Genomic DNA, 20185 nt, shown 5'->3' with positions numbered 1-20185 from the left:
AGCCACATACACCGAAGTCGGATTTCAGGAGGGAAGTAAGGAGCGAGTGGTTGACGGTGTCAAAGGCTGATGAAATGTCCAGACTTACAAGTGCAACGATGGAGCCAGAGTCAAGAATCATTCAAATGTCATCGAGTACTCTGGTGAGTGCTGTTTCTATGGATTAGTTTTGATGGTATGCTGACTGGAATGAGCAGTAGTTTGGGGAGGAAGTGATGTGGGGTTTTAGCTGGGCGAGAGTGAGTCTTTAGAGGAGTTTAGAGAGGTTCGAGAGATTAGTGATGGGACGATAACTAGATGGGTCATTAGAGTCGAGACTTGGCTTCTTTAACAGGGGGGAAACCAGGCCAGATTTGAGGGTGGATGAAAAACACCCCATAGAGAATGAGGCATTTGCGATGTTCCTGATCATGATGGCGAGTTCTGGAGCAAATAGCTTGAACAATGAACCTGGGAGCACGTCGAGTGGAGATGACTTCATGTGAAGTGATTGAATCAAAGAGAAAACGTATTTTGAAGACACCGGCTTGAACGTGGTAAGAAAGGTGTCTGGGTGAGTGCTTACTATTTCAGAAAACGGAAGCGGGACACGATGGTGCGATGTGAGGGAAGACGTGCACGAGTTTGCAATGGTGATCAGCTTGTTGGTGAAGTAAGTTTTAAAAGAGGTGGCAAGTTTCAGTGAGGCCAGGGGATCGCTAAGGTGAGGGACCATGGTGCTACCAGAATGTAAAAGATCTTTGAGGGTTTTCCATAGAATGCGCGGTTTTTCGGTTGCTATTTTGATGCGTTCCTCAATGTAGGAGGAACGTGAGACTAGGATCAGTTTGTTAGTTTTCCTGCAGGCAACTCTGTAGGCAAGTCGATCAGCAAGTAGACCACTGCGGAATTCGATACTTTCAAGGCGCCTCCTAGTTCGCTTAGCAATGATGGCGTCTCTTGAGAGCCAGTGAGTGTCGTGGGAAGACTGCCTAGCGGTTCGTTTTAACGTGTTGATATTAAATAAATGTGTTGCTTTAAAGAATAACGTCTACGACTCAGTTGGACTCCATACAACTGGTGTCGGAAATGGCCAACATGCTAGTCTATACAGCTAGCAGTAGACTATGTCTACACGTCGCAGACCACGTACCAGGACGTTGGACAGCGAGGACGAGGACCTCGTGCCGCCTACAGCTCCAGAGGATGCGGGGGAGACGTTGCCAGCGGAGCAGGGCGCCAGCCGGCCGCTCAACGCTTTGCCGTCGGCAGAGGCGACCCTCCAGGAAGCGCACGGTCACCTCGCAGAGCTCCTCCATGCTGTGGCTTCGCTCCTCGCGGAGATCAATCCCACGGTCTCGCCGGTGAAGGAGGGAGCAGCGATGCCGCTCGTGGACGGCAACTCCACCGCCATTTCGCAGCAGGCGGGAAACTCGGCGGCGCAACCCATGCATTCGGCCGCCATTTTTCGCCGGCATGGAGGGCACAGCCCGCCAAAATTGAAGACGCGCGTCAGCGCCGATGGACATCCCGGCTCTCCGACGTCGGCTTTCCTTTATGAAGGAGTTCGCGGCTACCAGGGGCGACTGGGTGGCCTTCATGAGGCGGTTCCTCATGAACGCCGACTTGGCGGGATGGACGGAGGCACTGCAGGCATTGCCTGCCGCCCTTGACGATGACGCCCTTGCAGCATTTCGATTTAAAGCTTTCGTGACTGCAGGGATTCATCTTCTTGGTTCTTTCGGTAAAGTCACGTAGAAGGGAAGTAATAAAATAATAAAAATAAAACATAATAAAATAATTCTCACGACGTTTCGGACACAACGCAAGCAGCCGTCCTCAGGTGAAGAACATGTCTGTCGATAAGACAGAGTCTAAATGACACGTCTTAGGCTTGGAGTGTCTATTTAAGCTGTGAGGGAGGAGGAAGAGAGCCTTAACAAAATAATTTGCATTTGAAGAGGAATTTAGCATATTTATGGGAAATGCAGGAATGCGAATAGTGCTAATTGTGAAATGCGTGGGAGGTGGGCGGGGGGTTTTCAAAGTCATATTATGCCCATGCATTATGCAGGATTAGCAGCATCAAAGGGAGGGGGCAGGGGCAGGGGCAGCACCAATAAAGGGAAGGAATGTGAATAGTATGCAGCTGCAGCAACCAAACAACCACGTAAAAAACAAAAGTATAAACTTCATAGTATCATCAGTATACTAAATATACTCTCCAATAAGCTGAGCTACTAACAGTAAGTAATACATTACAATTCTATGTCGCAAAAAATATAGTATGCTTCCAGCTAAACTTTTTTCCCTTACATCAAACAGGTATACCCTGTACTATATGCTGCCATAGACAAACCCAACATTAAATTATATACTGTATTACTATACACCACCCTATACCTTATACATTGTTATATTACACTATGCATTATTCTACCCACCCTAATGTATATCACACTGCTATATATTCACTATACAATTACGATACTATATATTACTTTGTACATTGTATTAAGCATATAAATGTTATACTATTTGTTATTATACACTGTACCATTGACCGTGGCTATTTGGAATTGCCATCCGGCCTTCCCCCACACGTTTGTGTATGGCGAACGTTACTGTGCAGGCACTCGCGCGCCGAATGGTGAGAATCCCTCCCGGCGCACAGATGTTAGTTCCCCTCTGCTTGAGGAAGCCGCTCGATTTGGGAGCTACGGAGAATATAATTGTTTTGGGACCTTCCAACAAGGTCGGTCGCTGACTCACTTTGGTGGCGGCTCAAACGTTGGATACCACGGTCATCCAGGAGGGTACGGTGTTGGCTAATGCGTCGCCGGCACGCCCTGAAGGGGGTGTCATCGGGAATGTGGCTGTTGAGCCTTACACGCGACAATCCCGGGATGTGGATGAAAGTTAGATTGACAAACTGTGTGCTGAAAGCGGTACCTTGTCCCCAGACCAGATAGGGAACCTGCGGATGCTCTTGCATAAGTTTTCAGATCTTTTTAGCAAGGGTAAATTTGATATTGGACGCACGTCGCTCCTGAGTCACCACATTGATACGGGCGATGTGGCCCCTATCCGGCAGAATCCCTACCGGCTGAGCTCGGCGGAGAAGGTACATGTTCGGCTGGCGGTTGATGAGATGTTGGCCGCAGACATCATCTCACCATCCACCAGTCCCTGGGGAGCTCCGATTGTGCTTGTGAAGAAGCACGACGGTAGCTTACGGTTTTGTGTTGATTTTCGGAAGCTTAATAAGGTTTCTGTTGTGGATGCGTATCCCTTGCCTCGCATGGATGATTCGCTGGAAGCATTGGCGGGGGCATGCTTCTTCTCCACCCTCGATCTCCTATCCGGGTTCTGGCAGTTTCCGCTTGACGATGTCTCGAGATCTAAGACAGCCTTTCGTACGCCTCAGGGATTGTTCGAATTTAACCGGCTTCCTATGGGGCTCCATTCCGTGCCAGCCACGTTCCAACGGTTTAATGGAACTGGTCCTGGTGGGTCTCCAATGGGACTCGTGTTTGATATATCTCGACGATGTAATCGTCTTCAGCTGCACTTTTGATGACCATTTGGTCCGCCTGCGTGCTGTCTTTCTTAAATGCATGCGGCTAACCTTAAATTTAAACCTCAGAAATGTCACCTTTTCCAGATATCGGTTCGGTATCTTGGCCACATTGTTAACAAATTGGGTATTCGAACTTGGCCGACCCCCACCTCGGTGACTGAGGTGCGCAGTTTCATCGGCTTTGCATCCTACTAACGCCGTTTTGTTGCCGGGTTTGCATCAATTGCAAAACCTCTCCAAGCGTTAATGGCCAAGGGTTATACGTTTCATTGGGGGGAGGAGGAGGCTGCATATCGTGCCATCCACGATGGATTGGTGAACGCCCCTCCCCTGCGTTATCCGGATTTTTAATTGCCATTCATCCTCGATACGGATGCTAGCAATACCGGAATTGGAGCCGTCTTGTCACAGGTTGTTGACGGGGTGGAGAGAGTTGTTGCGTATGGCAGTATGGTGCTGTCTCCGGCTGAACAGCATTACTGCATTATTCGCCATGAATTTCTAGCCATTGTGGTTTTCGTGCAGCAATATCGCCCCTACTTGTACGGTAGATTATTTGAGGTGCGCTCCGATCATGCAGCGCTCCAATATGCGCTGCGTGTGGATCAGCCGTCAGGCCAATTATCACGCTGGCTGGAGATCCTGCAGGACTTCTCATTCCACGTTACGTACCGCAAGGGCACTCGCCATATGAACCCCGATGCTCTGTCGCGATTGCCAATGGCTGGAGGTTCTGCATGATTTTCGGGTTCCGGGCGCTGTAAACTGACCAATATGACCTCGCCCCCTCGTCTCGCGGCATCTGCCGATGTGGCGACAGGTGGGACGGGCGCCGGTCCGGGCGCACGGGATGCGGTCATTGGTCTGGATTGCGTGAAATGGGGACGCCTTTAGGCGGAAGACGCTTCGCTACTCAAATTGTGGCATCGTGTGAGGGAAGCTGATGGGGGCGCTGATCGACGCGGCGTCGCCTCGGTAGTTCTGTGGGGCGGCTTACTCATGCATTGGGACGGGGGGCTGCGCCGTTATACCATTGTTGTCCCCACTGCCCTGCGAGGCGAGGTTGTTTGGGCTGTGCATGAGCGTCTCTTGCACCTGGGCGTGCAGAAGATGCTAGCCACGCTCTAACGGGATTTCTATTGGCCGGCCATGTCTGCGGATGTGGACGATTTGCTCAAAGGGTGTATGCAGTGTGCTCGGCGGAAGCTGCCATCAAAACCCTGTTGAACCCCCTTGCAATCGATTCAGGTAGCGTGCGTCAACGAACTTGTTGCTCTGGACATACTTGGCCCGTTTTCCCACTACCGCTCGAGGGAACAAATACCTGCTTGTGGGGGTCGAGTATTTTTCACGATGGCCTGTTGCTTGGCCGCTCCCAAACCAATCAGCTCTGACTATTATGGAGGCATTCCTCAATGGTTATGTTATGGACAAAGGTGCTCCTCAATGCCTTTTGACCGATCAGGGCAATCATTTTTCTTCTAAATTGTTGCATGAGGTCTGCGCTTTGTTGGGAACAAAGAAGGTGCGCACGCCGCCGTACCACTCGTAGACGGATGGCATGGTCGAACGGCTACATAGGACTCTGACCTCCATGTTGAGCCACCAGGTCACAACTCGATTGGGATTTATATATCCCTGCGGTCCTCGCCGCTTACAGGATGGCCCCGCACACGTCCACCGGCTACTCACCGTTTTTTTATCTATGGAAGGGAATATGACCCCCCACCCCACCACCCATCGATGTACAGTTACAGGCCACGCCGACAAAGTATAAATCCAATATTTCTGACTCCGTTCGGTTCACTCTTCAGAAGCTTCCAGGGTTAATTCTGAGTCGCGACAATTGGCCAACGAATGGCTTAAGGGAATGCGTACTTCTCTGTATGAACGGACACCAGGGGACAAGGCCTGGTTGCACTGTCCACAGGTGCTGGTGGGTACATCACCTAAGTTACTCCTACCCTGGCGGGGGCCGCTTGATGTTGTTCGGGTTGTTCGACCACAGTGTGTCCAGATCAACTTGAGTTGGTTCATGCATCCCTCTCACCTGAAATCGTTTATTGCGCCGTGCGAATTCGTTTCATCTCCACATATGCAGGGGCCGAGTGTCAAATGTGTCCGACGAGCCGGGGTGTGTGACCGCTGGGGTTGGTCCTCAGCGGAGCCCCCAGCTGCTGCGCGACTGACGTTTCCCGAGCGGCCGCGCATGCCGTCTCCGCAGGCTTCGAGCGCGGAGGATCCGTCAAAACCGGCCTACTGCTCTCCATGAGGAACCGGGTTCGGTGGAACATTTGCACATTCCCCCTAGGATCTCCAGGGTGAGCGAGCCCATCTCTCCTGGGTGCCCGGCATCACGGACTCGCTCAAATACTCGTTTTTAGTGATCCCCTTACACACACACACACACACCCACGCTGTCAGTTGCTTGTCGCGCTCGTTGAGTCATTGTGGTAATTGGCTGATCCTCGTCGCCATTGAGCTCAAGAGCGTCGTTACACGGCGAAGGTGGAAGGTGTGGTAGTAGAGGGGGATCCCGAGGTTTCACGCGTTTCTTTTGTTTGTTGATGTGTTGTTATTATGGGTTCGTTGGTTTACACCCTTCTCCCTGGTTGGTTTGTACATTTGTGGATAGTGTAATTTTTGTACAGGTGGGTTGGGGTATTTATTTCTGTTCCTGTTATTGTTGAGGCACACTATGTTTTTTTCTTGCATTTCACTTACCTGTTCACTTGGAGGGAGAGTTGACAGCCGGGATGGCTGAATGCTACGAGGGGGGGGGGGGGGTGATGAAGTGACATCGGGGATGTCACTGTATGGTGCCGGCCCGGTAGGGCCGTGGCGTGCGATGTCCCTACATCGCGGACAGCACCGGGTGGGTTGCTGTGTTTTGCTTTAGCACAGCACGGCGTGCGATCCACCAGCCCTAGCGGGGCTTGGTGAGCGCTGGAATAGCGCGGGCACCACGCATAGCGCGTAATGCGTGCTCCCACAAGGGGGAACGGGAGAGTGTCAATCCAGGGGCAGGGTGATCTGGAATGTCCACAGAGGGGGGGTGGGGGGGCTAGGGGGTGATCACGTGTCCAGGGAGAGCTCTCGAGGGGGATCGAGAGGGAGCTAGAACGCTCGAGAAGGTGGGCGGGGCCGAGGGCGGAGCCGGCCCCGACCCGGGAGAATATAAGGTGGGTCCCTGAGAGGGACCGGGGTCACTGCATTCTACAAGCTGGAAGCTCCACGTCTACAAGCTGGAAGCTCCACGTCTACAAGCTGGAAGCTCAACACCTACAAGCTGGAAGCTCCACGTCTACAAGCTGGAAGCTCCACGTCTACAAGCTGGAAGCTCCACGTCTACAAGCTAGAAGCTCTACGTCCTACGAGGCATCAACACGTGGCCGGGGACCCGAGTGAGGGTCCGACCCTTTGTAGCTGTAACTCCTCCGTATAGTGTAGTTAGCTGGGTGGTCACCACCCTAGGCTGTGTCTGGTAAAGGGGCAGTTACCACTTTGTGTTAACGTGTTGATGTTAAATAAATGTGTTGCCTCTGAAGAATAACGTCTGCGACACAGTTGGACTCACTAAACTAGTAATACGCAGCAATACTCTTTGGTTCTTTCGGCAAAGTCACGTAGGTAAAAAATAAAAATAAATTAAATCACAATGTCACGTGATCTAATTGTATTCTTTACCTACGTGACTTTACCGAAAGAACCAAAGAGTATGGATCCTTGCAGTCACGAAAACTTCAAATCTAGAATGAATACGCAACAATAACGACCGCGTCATCGGCAATTCTGATGGTCAACCCCATAGCACCTGGGGGTGTCCCCGTGACCTTCTCCTGCCAGCAGCGAGCCGTGAACTCCTTCACGTGATGGCCTCAGAGTGCACCTAGCCTGGCACGAGCATTGCGGTTGCTGTGTGCAGTGGATGCATTTAAGGTGACTGCGAGAGTGTGTGAGTGTATGATGGTTGGTGTTTAATGTATATATTGTATGTATTGTGTAATGTTTATATTGTATGTATTGTGTAATGTATATAATGTAAAATTTGTATGTATTGTGTAATTTATCAAATGTATATATTGTATGTATTGTGTAATGTTTATATTGTATGTATTGTGTAATGTTTATAATGTAAAATTTGTATGTATTGTGTAATTTATCAAATGTATATATTGTATGTATTGTTCAATGTATATAATGTCTATATTGTGTAATGTTTATAATGTATATAATGTATTATTGTGTAATGTTTATATTGTATGTATTGTGTAATGTATATAATGTATGTATTGTGTAATGTTTATAATGTATATATTGTATGTATTGTGTAATGTATATAATGTATGTATTGTATGTATTGTGTAATGTATATAATGTATGTATTGTATGTATTGTGTAATGTTTATATTGTATGTATTGTATGTATTGTGTAATGTATATAATGTTTATATTGTATGTATTGTATGTATTGTGTAATGTTTATATTGTATGTATTGTATGTATTGTGTAATGTTTATAATGTATATATTGTATGTATTGTGTAATGTATATAATGTATGTATTGTATGTATTGTGTGTATTGTGTAATGTTTATAATGTATGTATTGTATGTATTGTGTAATGTTTATAATGTATGTATTGTATGTATTGTGTGTATTGTGTAATGTTTATAATGTATGTATTGTATGTATTGTGTAATGTATATAATGTTTATATTGTATGTATTGTGTAATGTATATAATGTATGTATTGTGTGTATTGTGTGTATTGTGTAATGTATATAATGTATATAATGTTTATATTGTATGTATTGTGTAATGTATATAATGTTTATATTGTATGTATTGTGTAATGTTTATAATGTATATAATGTATGTATTGTGTGTATTGTGTGTATTGTGTAATGTTTATATTGTATGTGTCTGTGTGTGGAACGGCAGTGGCGTAGTGGTTACCGGGCTGCGACCCGAGTTTGATTCCCGCTCACTACCAATAACGGTGAAGGCGAATATTTGAGCCGGTCCCGTGCTTTCCCTAGATCGACTCGGCCTTAAATGAGTACCTAGTTGCCGTGTCTAAACATCACCAGTGGGAAGACAAAGGCGGCCGGGCGTGGTTCCGTTCAATGCGACTCGCTAGCAGCACTTGCCCCAACAGCCTGTGAGAGGCTACACGGGGGATCTTTGTCTCTGTGGGTGTATGATGATGATGCTGAGTGAGCGTGAGTTTGTATTCAGGACCCCACCCCGGACATCCATCGTGGCCCCAGCCACCGCGTCACGTGACCGCGTCCCGGGCACGCGCGCCACTGCGCCCCAGCGCCACCAATCCCCGTGTCAGGGCATTCCCCCCCAACCTTGCCCCGGAGGACACTCCACACAGCCGTGTCCTCGAAGCGCTCTTCGCGGCCGTGCCCCTCAGCCTTGCCCCCAGGGAGCTTTCCTCTCAGCGATCCTCGTGGGCATTCAAACGCGCCCTTGCCCCGCCCCCCCCGTGCCATGCACTCGTGCCACTCCTCTTCAGCCGTGCCCGCGGGGCATTCCTCTCATCCTTGCCCTCGGGGCATTCAATGCGGCCGTTGCCCCCCCCGCCACCCCCCACGTGGCAAATGTCCGTCGGGTTTTTCCTTCGGTCCGTCTCGTGGCCTCGCGTGCCGCCGCCGCGTCTCCGTCGCTTCGTCCGCCCCCCCCCCTCGCGTCTCGCGGCGTTATTTATTGGACGGCGTTTAATTATTTATTTAGGGCTCATTTAACTTCCACCCCCACTCCTCCTCCCACCCTCTGAGACGTGGAAGCGAGAGCCACGTGCGTGGAGTGAGAAGAGGGAACCCTGAGGCCAGCGCGCCCCCGTCCCACAAGGGTCTGCAAAGGAGGGGGGGTAGCTGCTACCCATGTTGCTGCTGCTGGTATTACAGGGGGGGGGGGGGGTAGCTGCTACTCATGCTGCTGCTGCTGCTGATATTACAGGGGGGGGGGGTAGCTGCTACCCATGCTGCTGCTGCTGGTATTACAGGGGGGGGGGGGGTAGCTGCTACTCATGCTGCTGCTGCTGCTGATATTACAGGGGGGGGGGTAGCTGCTACCCATGCTGCTGCTGCTGATATTACAGGGGGGGGGGGTAGCTGCTACCCCTGCTGCTGCTGCTGGTATTACAGGGGGGGGGGTAGCTGCTACCCATGCTGCTGCTGCTGCTGGTATTACAGGGGGGGGGGTAGCTGCTACTCATGTTGCTGCTGCTGCTGCTGCTGGTATTACAGGGGGGGGGGTAGCTGCTACTCATGTTGCTGCTGCTGCTGCTGCTGGTATTACAGGGGGGGGGTAGCTGCTACCCATGCTGCTGCTGCTGGTATTACAGGGGGGGGGGGGGTAGCTGCTACTCATGCTGCTGCTGCTGCTGATATTACAGGGGGGGGGGGGGTAGCTGCTACCCATGCTGCTGCTGCTGATATTACAGGGGGGGGGGGGTAGCTGCTACCCATGCTGCTGCTGCTGATATTACAGGGGGGGGGGGGGTAGCTGCTACTCATGCTGCTGCTGCTGCTGATATTACAGGGGGGGGGGGGTAGCTGCTACCCATGCTGCTGCTGCTGGTATTACAGGGGGGGGGGGGTAGCTGCTACCCATGCTGCTGCTGCTGGTATTACAGGGGGGGGGGGGTAGCTGCTACTCATGCTGCTGCTGCTGATATTACAGGGGGGGGGGGGGTAGCTGCTACCCATGCTGCTGCTGCTGGTATTACAGGGGGGGGGGGGGTAGCTGCTACTCATGTTGCTGCTGCTGCTGGTATTACAGGGGGGGGGGTAGCTGCTACCCATGCTGCTGCTGCTGATATTACAGGGGGGGGGTAGCTGCTACCCATGCTGCTGCTGCTGGTATTACAGGGGGGGGGGTAGCTGCTACCCATGCTGCTGCTGCTGGTATTACAGGGGGGGGGTAGCTGCTACCCATGCTGCTGCTGCTGGTATTACAGGGAGGGGGGGTAGCTGCTACCCATGTTGCTGCTGCTGCTGATATTACAGGGGGGGTAGCTGCTACCCATGCTGCTGCTGCTGGTATTACAGGGGGGGGGGGGGTAGCTGCTACCCATGCTGCTGCTGCTGCTGATATTGCAGAGCGGGGGGTGCAGTGGTGGGACTCGTGGTGGGACTCGTCCCTGACAGCAAGAAGCGCGTGGGTTCGACTCTCAACTCGGGCACAGGTCGCATGGCTGTCAACCCCTTGTCAGCTCCCGAGCTTGTTACAGATCAATTCAGGCCGTATTGGTCACCCCGTGCCCCTGAAAAATCTCAACATTCATCCCACAAAGTCCCATCACAAGGGAGAACCACAAAATAAATAGACAAAAACATGTTTTACTCAATTTCCCCGTACAATAATACGGCTAAACCGCACGGGCTGACAGCTACGAGGCGGTGAGTTCTCCCCGTGCTCTGCTCGGGTTATCAAACAAAACAAAATCTCCCACACACCACGACGTTGCTGGCATCGGCCGAAGCGACATCGCCAATGCCGAGAAATGACACCGTAAAATCCCTCCACTTGGGTTCACACACGGCACCCCCCCCCACCCACTCCCCCCCCCTACTGGCAGGACCCTCCTGAACCAGGGTCTTGAGACTCGGTGCGGATTCCCCCTCGGGCTAAAGACGCGAAATCGAAACCCCGACTGCCGCTGCGGGGTGGGAGGCAGGGGCGGCCAGCCCCACGCATGCGCGCCCTGCGTCCGTGACTACGCATCACGTTTCCTCCCATCACCATCGTCACCCTCCCCCCATCACCAACGTCACCCCCACCCATCCCATCACCAGCATCACCCCCATCACCAGCAGCAGCAGAGGCAGCAGCAGCAGAAGGCGTGTCGCCTGGCGCGCTTATGTGAACAACCGCGACTCGCGTGTTGCGTGTGTGTCTCTCCGTCTCTGCGTGTGTCTGTATCTCTGTGTCGCTCTGTCTCTGTCTCTGCGTGTCTGTATCTCTGTCTGTGTGGGTCGCTCTGTATCTGTCTCTGCGTGTGTCTCTGTCTCTACGTGTGTCTGTATCTCTGAGTGTGTGTCTCTCTGTCTCTGCGTGTGTCTGTATCTCTGTCTGTGTGTGTCTCTCTTTGCTGTCTGTACGTGTGTCTGTACCTCTGTCTGTGTGTGTCGCTCTGTCTCTGTCTCTACGTGTGTCTGTACCTCTGAGTGTGTCTCTCCGTCTCTGCGTGTGTCTGTATCTCTGTCTGTGTGTCTCTCCGTCTCTGCGTGTGTCTGTATCTCTATCTGTGTGTCTCTCTCTCTGCTGTCTGTGTGTGTCGCTCTGTCTCTACGTGTGTCTGTACCTCTGAGTGTGTGTCTCTGTCTGTTCGTGTGTCTGTACCTTTGTCTGAGTGTGTGTGTCTCTCTCTCTCTCTGTCTGTGCGTGTGTCTGAGTGTGTGTGTCTCTCGTCTGTGTGTCACGGTCTCTCTCTCTCTCTATCTGTTGCTCTGTGCGTGTCTCTGCGTGTCTCTGCGTGCCTCTGTGTGTGTCCGTATAGGACTATAGGTGCTCGCTAACAGCACTTGCCGCAACAGTCTGTTTAGGCTACACGGGGGATCTTTGTCCCTGTCTGTATCACCCTCGGTGCGTGCCCCTCTCCCTCTGTGTGTCTCTGTGTCTGTGTCTCTGTGTGTCTGTGTGTGTCTGTGTGTGTCTGTCTGTGTCTCGTTTCTGTTGCCGTGAGATCGTCCTCTGCGTGTCCCATGTCTCTGTGTGCGCGTCTCGGGGTGTCTGCTGTGCTACCCCCGTGTCTCTCTTAAACGACGGCGATGTAGCAGAGCACAGCGGACGTGCACGGATTGCTCGGGCGATTTGTTTTACATTTTATTTTTTTTATTATCGGTCGACGAGAAGCTGGAGTGGAATTCTTAACGAAGTGAGAGGAAAAAATCCGACTCGACCGTCAAGAGAAACAACAACAAGAGCAACAGCCACAACATCCACAACAACATCCACAACAATAGCCACAACAGCAGCAGCAGCAGCAAGGAGAGGATCAGACGATGGTGATGATGATGATCATTTTAATTTTTGAATCACAAATGACGACCACTGCCGAAGCGAGATACAAGAACGGCGAGAGACAACGGCGATGATGATGAAGACGATGATTACGACCTGAGAAGATGTGAGATGTTGGGATGATGAAGATGTGAGACGAGGTGAGACGAGGTGACACCGTTCCACCGTCCCTCCCTCCCGCCCGTCCGCTCGCCTCTCCGTCCCGCACGCGCGCGCGCGCCCGTCCCGGGTCGCGTTCCCACGCCCACATCCCGAGCCGTGCCGGACCGAGTTCGCTCCCTACCCTGACCCTCACCTTCACCTGTAGCCTGACCCTGAACATTACCCTCACCGCTTGCATTTCCCCCGGGCGTACCCCTTGCATTCAATACCCCGACCCGAACCTTCACCGGACCCTAACCCACCCGACCTCTCGTGCCCTTACCTGCATGTGACCCCCCCCCAGTCCCCCCTTGCCCCCTCCCCCCGCCCCTTGCTCTCACTCCCCCCCCCCCACAACGCATCGTAGCCATGGAGCGGCTCCGCAAGCGGCTGTATAGCTCGGCGCGACACAAGGAACCGATCCTGGACCGAGAGGAGAGCGGTGGCGGCGGTAGCCACGGGGACGCGGAGCGTGGCCGCGGCATCAGACTGCGGGCGCTGCCATCCCCGAACCTCGGGGGGGGCCCGGACGAGGGGGCGGCCAGGGCAGCCAGGGCAGCGTCAGGACCACCGCCACCACCAGCAGCAGCAGCAGCACCCTCCTCGTCATCATCATCATCGTCGTCGTCTACCGTGGCCGAGGCGGGCGCGGTGCGGGAGGACGACTGGACCGTGTCGAACGGGAACGTGTCTTGCGGAGGGGGTGGCGGGGGCGGTGGTTCCCGCGCTCACGACCTCAGCGACGGAGACATCTTCCACGCCACGGAGCAGCAGCAGCGGCACCACCAGCTGCAGGGACGCAGCGCGCAGCAGCAGCAGCACGCGGACCGGCAGCAGGCCACAGTGAGGTCCGCGCACGAGTTCGTGGCCAACGCTGATCCCGAGCGCGCCGGATTCGCATTGGCCAAACACAAGCGCACGGCCGCCTCGGCCCTGGGCCTCCTGCAGCGCGGCTCCACGGAGCAGCTGTCGACCGGGGGGAGGCCGCCCGCAGCGCCTGCGCAGGTGGGGCTCACCTGGGGGGCTCTCACTCACTCACCTGGGGGGCTCTCACTCACTCACCTGGGGGGCTCTCACTCACTCACTCACTCACCTGGGGGGCTCTCACTCACTCACCTGGGGGGCTCTCACTCGCTCACTTACCTGGGGGGCTCTCACTCACTCACCTGGGGGGCTCTCACTCACTCACTCACTCACTCACCTGGGGGGCTCTCACTCACTCACTCACCTGGGGGGCTCTCACTCACTCACCTGGGGGGCTCTCACTCACTCACTCACCTGGGGGGCTCTCACTCACTCACCTGGGGGGCTCTCACTCACTCATCTGGGGGGCTCTCACTCACTCACCTGGGGGGCTCTCACTCACTCACCTGGGGGGCTCTCACTCACTCACTCACCTGGGGGGCTCTCACTCACTCACCTGGGGGGCTCTCACTCACTCACCTGGGGGGCTCTCATTCACTCACTCACCTGGGGGGCTCTCACTCACTCACCTGGGGGGCTCTCACTCACTCATTCACTCACTCACCTGGGGGGCTCTCACTCACTCACTCACTCACCTGGGGGGCTCTCACTCACTCACTCACTCACCTGGGGGGCTCTCACTCACTCACCTGGGGGTCTCTCACTCACTCACCTGGGGGGCTCTCACTCACTCACTCACCTGGGGCGCTCTCACTCACTCACCTGGGGGGCTTTCACTCACTCACTCACCTGGGGGGCTCTCACTCACTCACTCACCTGGGGGGCTCTCACTCACTCACTCACTCACCTGGGGGGCTCTCACTCACTCACCTGGGGGGCACTCACTCACTCACCTGGGGGGCTCTCACTCACTCGGGAACTCTCACTCACCTGTTGACTCTCACTCACCTGGGATCTCACTCACATGGGGCCCTTCCTCACTCACCTGTCGACTCTCACTCATCTATGGACTCTCACTTACTCACCCAACATCGCTCACCTATGAATTCTCACTCACCCACTCACTTGTAGGCACTCACTTCTTCTGTCGTACAACAGATGCAGAGCAACAACTGCAGTTTCACGTGCAGGTGGTTATCAAGGCACACAACCGGGTCAGGAGCAGCTGTGAAGTCCCCTTCGTATTTGTGGATCTGCTATTGCGTCGTTAAGCGTTGCACTACGGTCTGTTCTGGATGAAACACAGTCGCACGCTGGAGCGTTTTAATTTACTATTTGTGCATCAGATACCGACATCTACTGCCCTGGTTTGTGCAGTGGGTGTGGTTATGGTGGACCATGAGCTTCGTGGAAGATCGAACCCAGTGATCTTCTGCGTTGGGTCTTCACAAGGTGGTGTTTGTTTGTGAGTTCTTTTGAACTCCATTCAGCTCCCCACGCTTCATCGGGTTGAGCTCACATTGATGAAGGTTCAGCGCGTGGGTCTAAAGAGCTTGGCGTGACTTCAAGCGATGCCGAGAGACGTTATTGAGGTCCCGGTGAATGGGAAGGCGACTGCTTCCCTCGATTTTCAGGCCTTCCCGGAGGGTCGCAGCGTTGCGGCAGATGGGTGGGACAGAGATTTGGTGACAGCACGGGCAGCCAGGGTGTTGGGGTCGACTCGAGGGTTCCGGTGACACAAAACATTGCAGTGTTCAGTTGGACATCAACAAGTGGAGTGGTGACTGCTTCTGGTCCACACTGGTGCGCAGCACTCGGCTACAGGGTACACGAGGGCCATCGTTGATGTCCGTAGCACTGAGGGTGCTGATGCTCCGCAGCTTGTGGTTGCAAGTTTCTGGAGCAGGTTGACCGTTGTTTGGGTCTTGGTGGCTACCTTATTCAGGTGGTCGTCGTACGGTCCAGCTGCACTCCGAGATAGGTTGGAGTGGGGTCGTGTCGCACAGCGGTGCTGCAGAAGGTCACTCTCAAGAGTGTGCTTGGTGCTCCTATTGTCAAGGTGAAGTGATGTGACTGTTGTCTTGTGGGGAGCCTTCGTTTCCGGCAAAATTATCCTCCATGGTGTTTAGGTCTTGGTTCAGAGTGGATTCGATGTCGTTGAAAGTGGCTGCTTGCGTTGCCAGGCGAAGGTCATCCTCATGTCGTAATTTGCGTGACCTGGTTGGTGGCGTGTCACTCGTGTAGCGATTGAAGAGCGTTGGCGCGAGCACCGAACCTTGTGGCAATCCATGGTGGAGCAACCGCTGTGAGCTGAATTTGTCGCCCATAGAGACACGCAGTCGCCTATTGTGAAGCATCGTCCATATGAGGAGTATTGTTTCGAGGCAGGGAATGGTCCTAATCGAGCTTCAACATCAAGCTCATAACCCACACTTATCGTAGGGCGATGACAAGTCCACGAAGGCTGCGCCGGTCTTGGCTTTCTTCTGTAAAGCGGCCTCGATGTGCGTCCAGGCCGGAATCCTGCTTGTTCTTCAGGGATCACTCGACTTCATTAACCTGTGGGCTCTCGTTCACTAACCTCATATCACTCACCAGAGGATAGTGGCTCAAAGTTGATGTTCTGTGACCAGGGTGTGAACTCAAGAGACCGGGATGAGTCAAATTTCCAAGAGTGACCTTGGGCACCAAAATTACAAAATACATAGAGGCTGACGTTTCATGCAATGGACCTTCTTGACATGACACCGCTGATTCTCCTGAGAGGACTCGCCTTGAATAGTCGCTCGCCTGCCTGTGATCCAGCACTTTTAAGTAAGGGTTGGTGGATCACGAAGCGATGTGTGAAACTCCCGAGCGAAGTAGCAAGGCGGTGGGAGTCCAGCAAGTCAGAATCAGAATCGGTATTTAGTCCGCAGGAATCTGATGAGCTATAAAGCTCTTTTTTACAGATGTCCAGTCGGAGAGGATCAGAATGTTACAACAACGATACAAAAACACGATAGAAATGCAAAGTATAGGAATGGTCAATAAATCACTTCAGAAATAAACAGATGAAACTAAACTATGTTTTTTTATCTTATCAAATAAGGCCCACTGAGCTATTAACTTAGTTTTTTCAGAAGCGACTGGCCACACCATGACAACTCGACCAAGTGGCTTGCCGTGTGGGACCATGAACCCGTCTGTGGAGCGCATTTCAGTGGTGTCCCCTCGTACGCGTGGAGGGTTTCTGTGGGTGGTCCAGTTTCCTCACACACACATCCACATGCGGAGCAGCACTCACCCACCCGTCCACTCACCCACCTGTCCACTCACCCACCTGTCCACTCACCCACCTGTCCACCCACCCACCTGTCCACTCACCCACCTGTCCACTCACCCACCTGTCCAATCACCCACCTGTCCACTCACCCACCCGTCCACTCACCCACCCGTCCACTCACCCACCTGTCCACTCACCCACCTGTCCACTCACCCACCCGTCCACTCACCCACCCGTCCACTCACTCACCTGTCCACTCACCCACCTGTCCACTCACCCACCCGTCCACTCACCCACCTGTCCACTCACCCACCAGTCCACTCACCCACCTGTCCACTCACCCACCTGTCCACTCACCCACCAGTCCACTCACCCACCCGTCCCATCACCCACCCGTCCACTCACCCACCTGTCCACTCACCCACCTGTCCACTCACCCACCCGTCCACTCACCCACCTGTCCACTCACCCACCCGTCCACTCACCCACCTGTCCAATCACTCACCCACCTGTCCACTCACCCACCCGTCCACTCACCCACCTGTCCAATCACCCACCTGTCCACTCACCCACCTATCCACCCACCCACCTGTCCACTCACCCACCTGTCCAATCACCCACCTGTCCCATCACCCACCCGTCCACTCACCCACCTGTCCACCCACCCACCTGTCCACTCACCCACCTGTCCACTCACCCACCTGTCCAATCACCCACCTGTCCACTCACCCACCCGTCCACTCACCCACCCGTCCACTCACCCACCTGTCCACTCACCCACCCGTCCACTCACCCACCCGTCCACTCACCCACCCGTCCACTCACTCACCTGTCCACTCACCCACCTGTCCACTCACCCACCCGTCCACTCACCCACCTGTCCACTCACCCACCAGTCCACTCACCCACCTGTCCACTCACCCACCTGTCCACTCACCCACCAGTCCACTCACCCACCCGTCCCATCACCCACCCGTCCACTCACCCACCTGTCCACTCACCCACCTGTCCACTCACCCACCCGTCCACTCACCCACCTGTCCACTCACCCACCCGTCCACTCACCCACCTGTCCAATCACTCACCCACCTGTCCACTCACCCACCCGTCCACTCACCCACCTGTCCAATCACCCACCTGTCCACTCACCCACCTATCCACCCACCCACCTGTCCACTCACCCACCTGTCCAATCACCCACCTGTCCCATCACCCACCCGTCCACTCACCCACCTGTCCACTCACCCACCTGTTCCATCACCCACTTGTCCAATCACTCACCCACCTGTCCAATCACCCACCCTAAGAGGTTTTTTTTTTTTGGGTTCGATCGCGTAAATATATAATTGTGTCGTTAAACCCGCCACCACCCGACACAGCAAACTAGTAGCGTTGTCACGTAAATAGAACGTGGCCATCTTCTTGGTTCTTTTGGTTAAGTCACGTAGAAGGGAAGTAATAAAATAATAAAAATAAAACATAATAAAATAATTCTCACGACGTTTCGGCTACAACGCAAGCAGCCGTCTTCAGGTGAAGAATGAGACACTGCCAAGCTTGGAGCTTATATATAAGTTGGGTTGGAGGTGGAAGAAGAGCGCCTTAACAAAATAATGTGCATATCAAGAGGAATTTAGCATATTCATGGGAAATGCGTAGGAGGTGGGCGGGGGGGGTTCAAAGTCATATTATGCCCATGCATTATGCAGGATTAGCAGCATCAAAGGGAGGGGGTAGGGGGTAGCATTAACAAAGGGAGGGCATGTTAATAGTATGTAGAAGCAATGAAACATGTGAATGGGAGAGCGGTGAAAGGAGACCCGCAGCGGAGCAAATAATGCATTCCCTGTGGAGAACACAAGATACACAGTCAATGCCAGTGAGTGGACTGCGGTCTGAAAGTCACCGTAAACGTGAACAACAATCAGTTAAGATCCGAAATGGTTTATTACGTCCTTCCAATGATTGCTGAGCCAGAATCCATCTTCTCGGTTGAAATTGTCTCTGTGTTTGTATATGTGGATCGCCTCATGAACGAATCTCTCATGGTAGCCAGATGGCTTGCAGAGAACCTCTGCCTTGGAGAAGTCAATGTCATGTGAGCCCACTGAATTGTAACAGTAATCTGCCACGGCTGAGGTGTTTGTCCTACCGTGTTTCAGGTCTGCTTTATGTTCACGGATGCGGTCCGAGAACGTGGCCAATTCGTCACTAGTACAGCACACTGGTGTGTTGGAGAGCCAAGCCACAACATTTACAATCTGCGTACGAAGTTTCTCCAGTAATTACAACCAGCTTCATTCAACACACCGGTGTGCTGTACTCGTGACGAATTGGCACGTTCTGTTTACATGACAACTCTTACTAGTTGGCTGTGTCGGGTGGTGTCGGGTTTTAACGATACTTTTATATATTTACGCGATCTAACCCCCCAAAAAACCTCTATTATGGATGATATTGGTCGCGAAAGCCTCCTACGTGTTAAACTGACTCACCTACCTGTCCAATCATCCACCTGCCTCTCACCTCCCCAATCACTCACCCGTACAAAGACGAAGATCGTTCTCCGTATGCGGTGTCATTTCTATCCTTCCATAAAAATCAATGTTTTCTTAAAATGCATAAACACAGAGAGAGAGACGATAAATACAGACAGAGACAGACAGCAGACGCGCAACTCCAACGGATACAATAAGAGATTACAAAAAAGACAAAGATCCCCCGTATAGCCTTTGACAGACTGTTGGGGCAAGTGCTGTTAGCGCGCGCCGATGCAGGGCCGGCACGGTACACGAGGGCGTGGGTGTGGTGAGCGCCACGCCCGGCCGCCTTTGTCTCCTCGGTGCTGATGTTTGTACACACGGAACCAGCTCCTCGTTGCAGGCCGAGTCGCCCCGGCAAAGGGGGGGGGGGGGCCTGGGCAGCTCAAATGTGTTGCCATCGCTGTTGGTCCTGAGCGGGGATCGAACTCGGATAATCGGGTTCGTAGCAGTGCCTTGCGAACCACCAACGACCGCTGTACTCACTTACGACTATAATAACAATAAGAGCAGTCATGCATGTAACATGGCCATTGTGTTAACGAAGGAACCCAGTGAAGACGACACGTCGGCCCAACGGTTACAACCACTTGCCAACGTCGGCCCAACGTTGGAAAGTTAATAATAATACTGTCACCTTGTTAAATAATAATAATACTGTCACCTTGTTAAATAATAATAATACTGTCACCTTGTTAAATAATAATAATACTGTCACCTTGTAAGGCGCCGGGAGGAGGAACCACAGACGGGGAGCGGGAAGGCAGCAGCAGCAGCC

The 20185-nt window shown here is 53.1% G+C and overlaps 1 protein-coding gene across 1 annotated transcript in view; it reads left to right on the top strand.

The window, feature by feature from the left end:
* The first annotated feature begins 11373 nt into the window (after positions 1-11373).
* LOC144935394 (uncharacterized) overlaps positions 11374-20185 on the top strand; it is a 37713-nt gene continuing 28901 nt past the window's right edge. Inside the window, exons 1-2 of the mRNA XM_078861985.1 lie at positions 11374-12737; positions 13106-13743. Of these exons, the coding sequence (XP_078718111.1) occupies positions 13108-13743 (636 nt within the window). The 5' untranslated portion in view covers positions 11374-12737; positions 13106-13107. The remainder of the gene's footprint in view (positions 12738-13105; positions 13744-20185) is intronic.

This window comes from Lampetra fluviatilis, chromosome 13 (genome assembly GCF_964198595.1).
Source record: "Lampetra fluviatilis chromosome 13, kcLamFluv1.1, whole genome shotgun sequence".
Lineage (NCBI taxonomy): Eukaryota > Metazoa > Chordata > Hyperoartia > Petromyzontiformes > Petromyzontidae > Lampetra > Lampetra fluviatilis.
The sequence above is the reverse complement of the archived record's forward strand: the minus strand, read 5'-3'. Positions and strand labels throughout refer to the sequence as shown.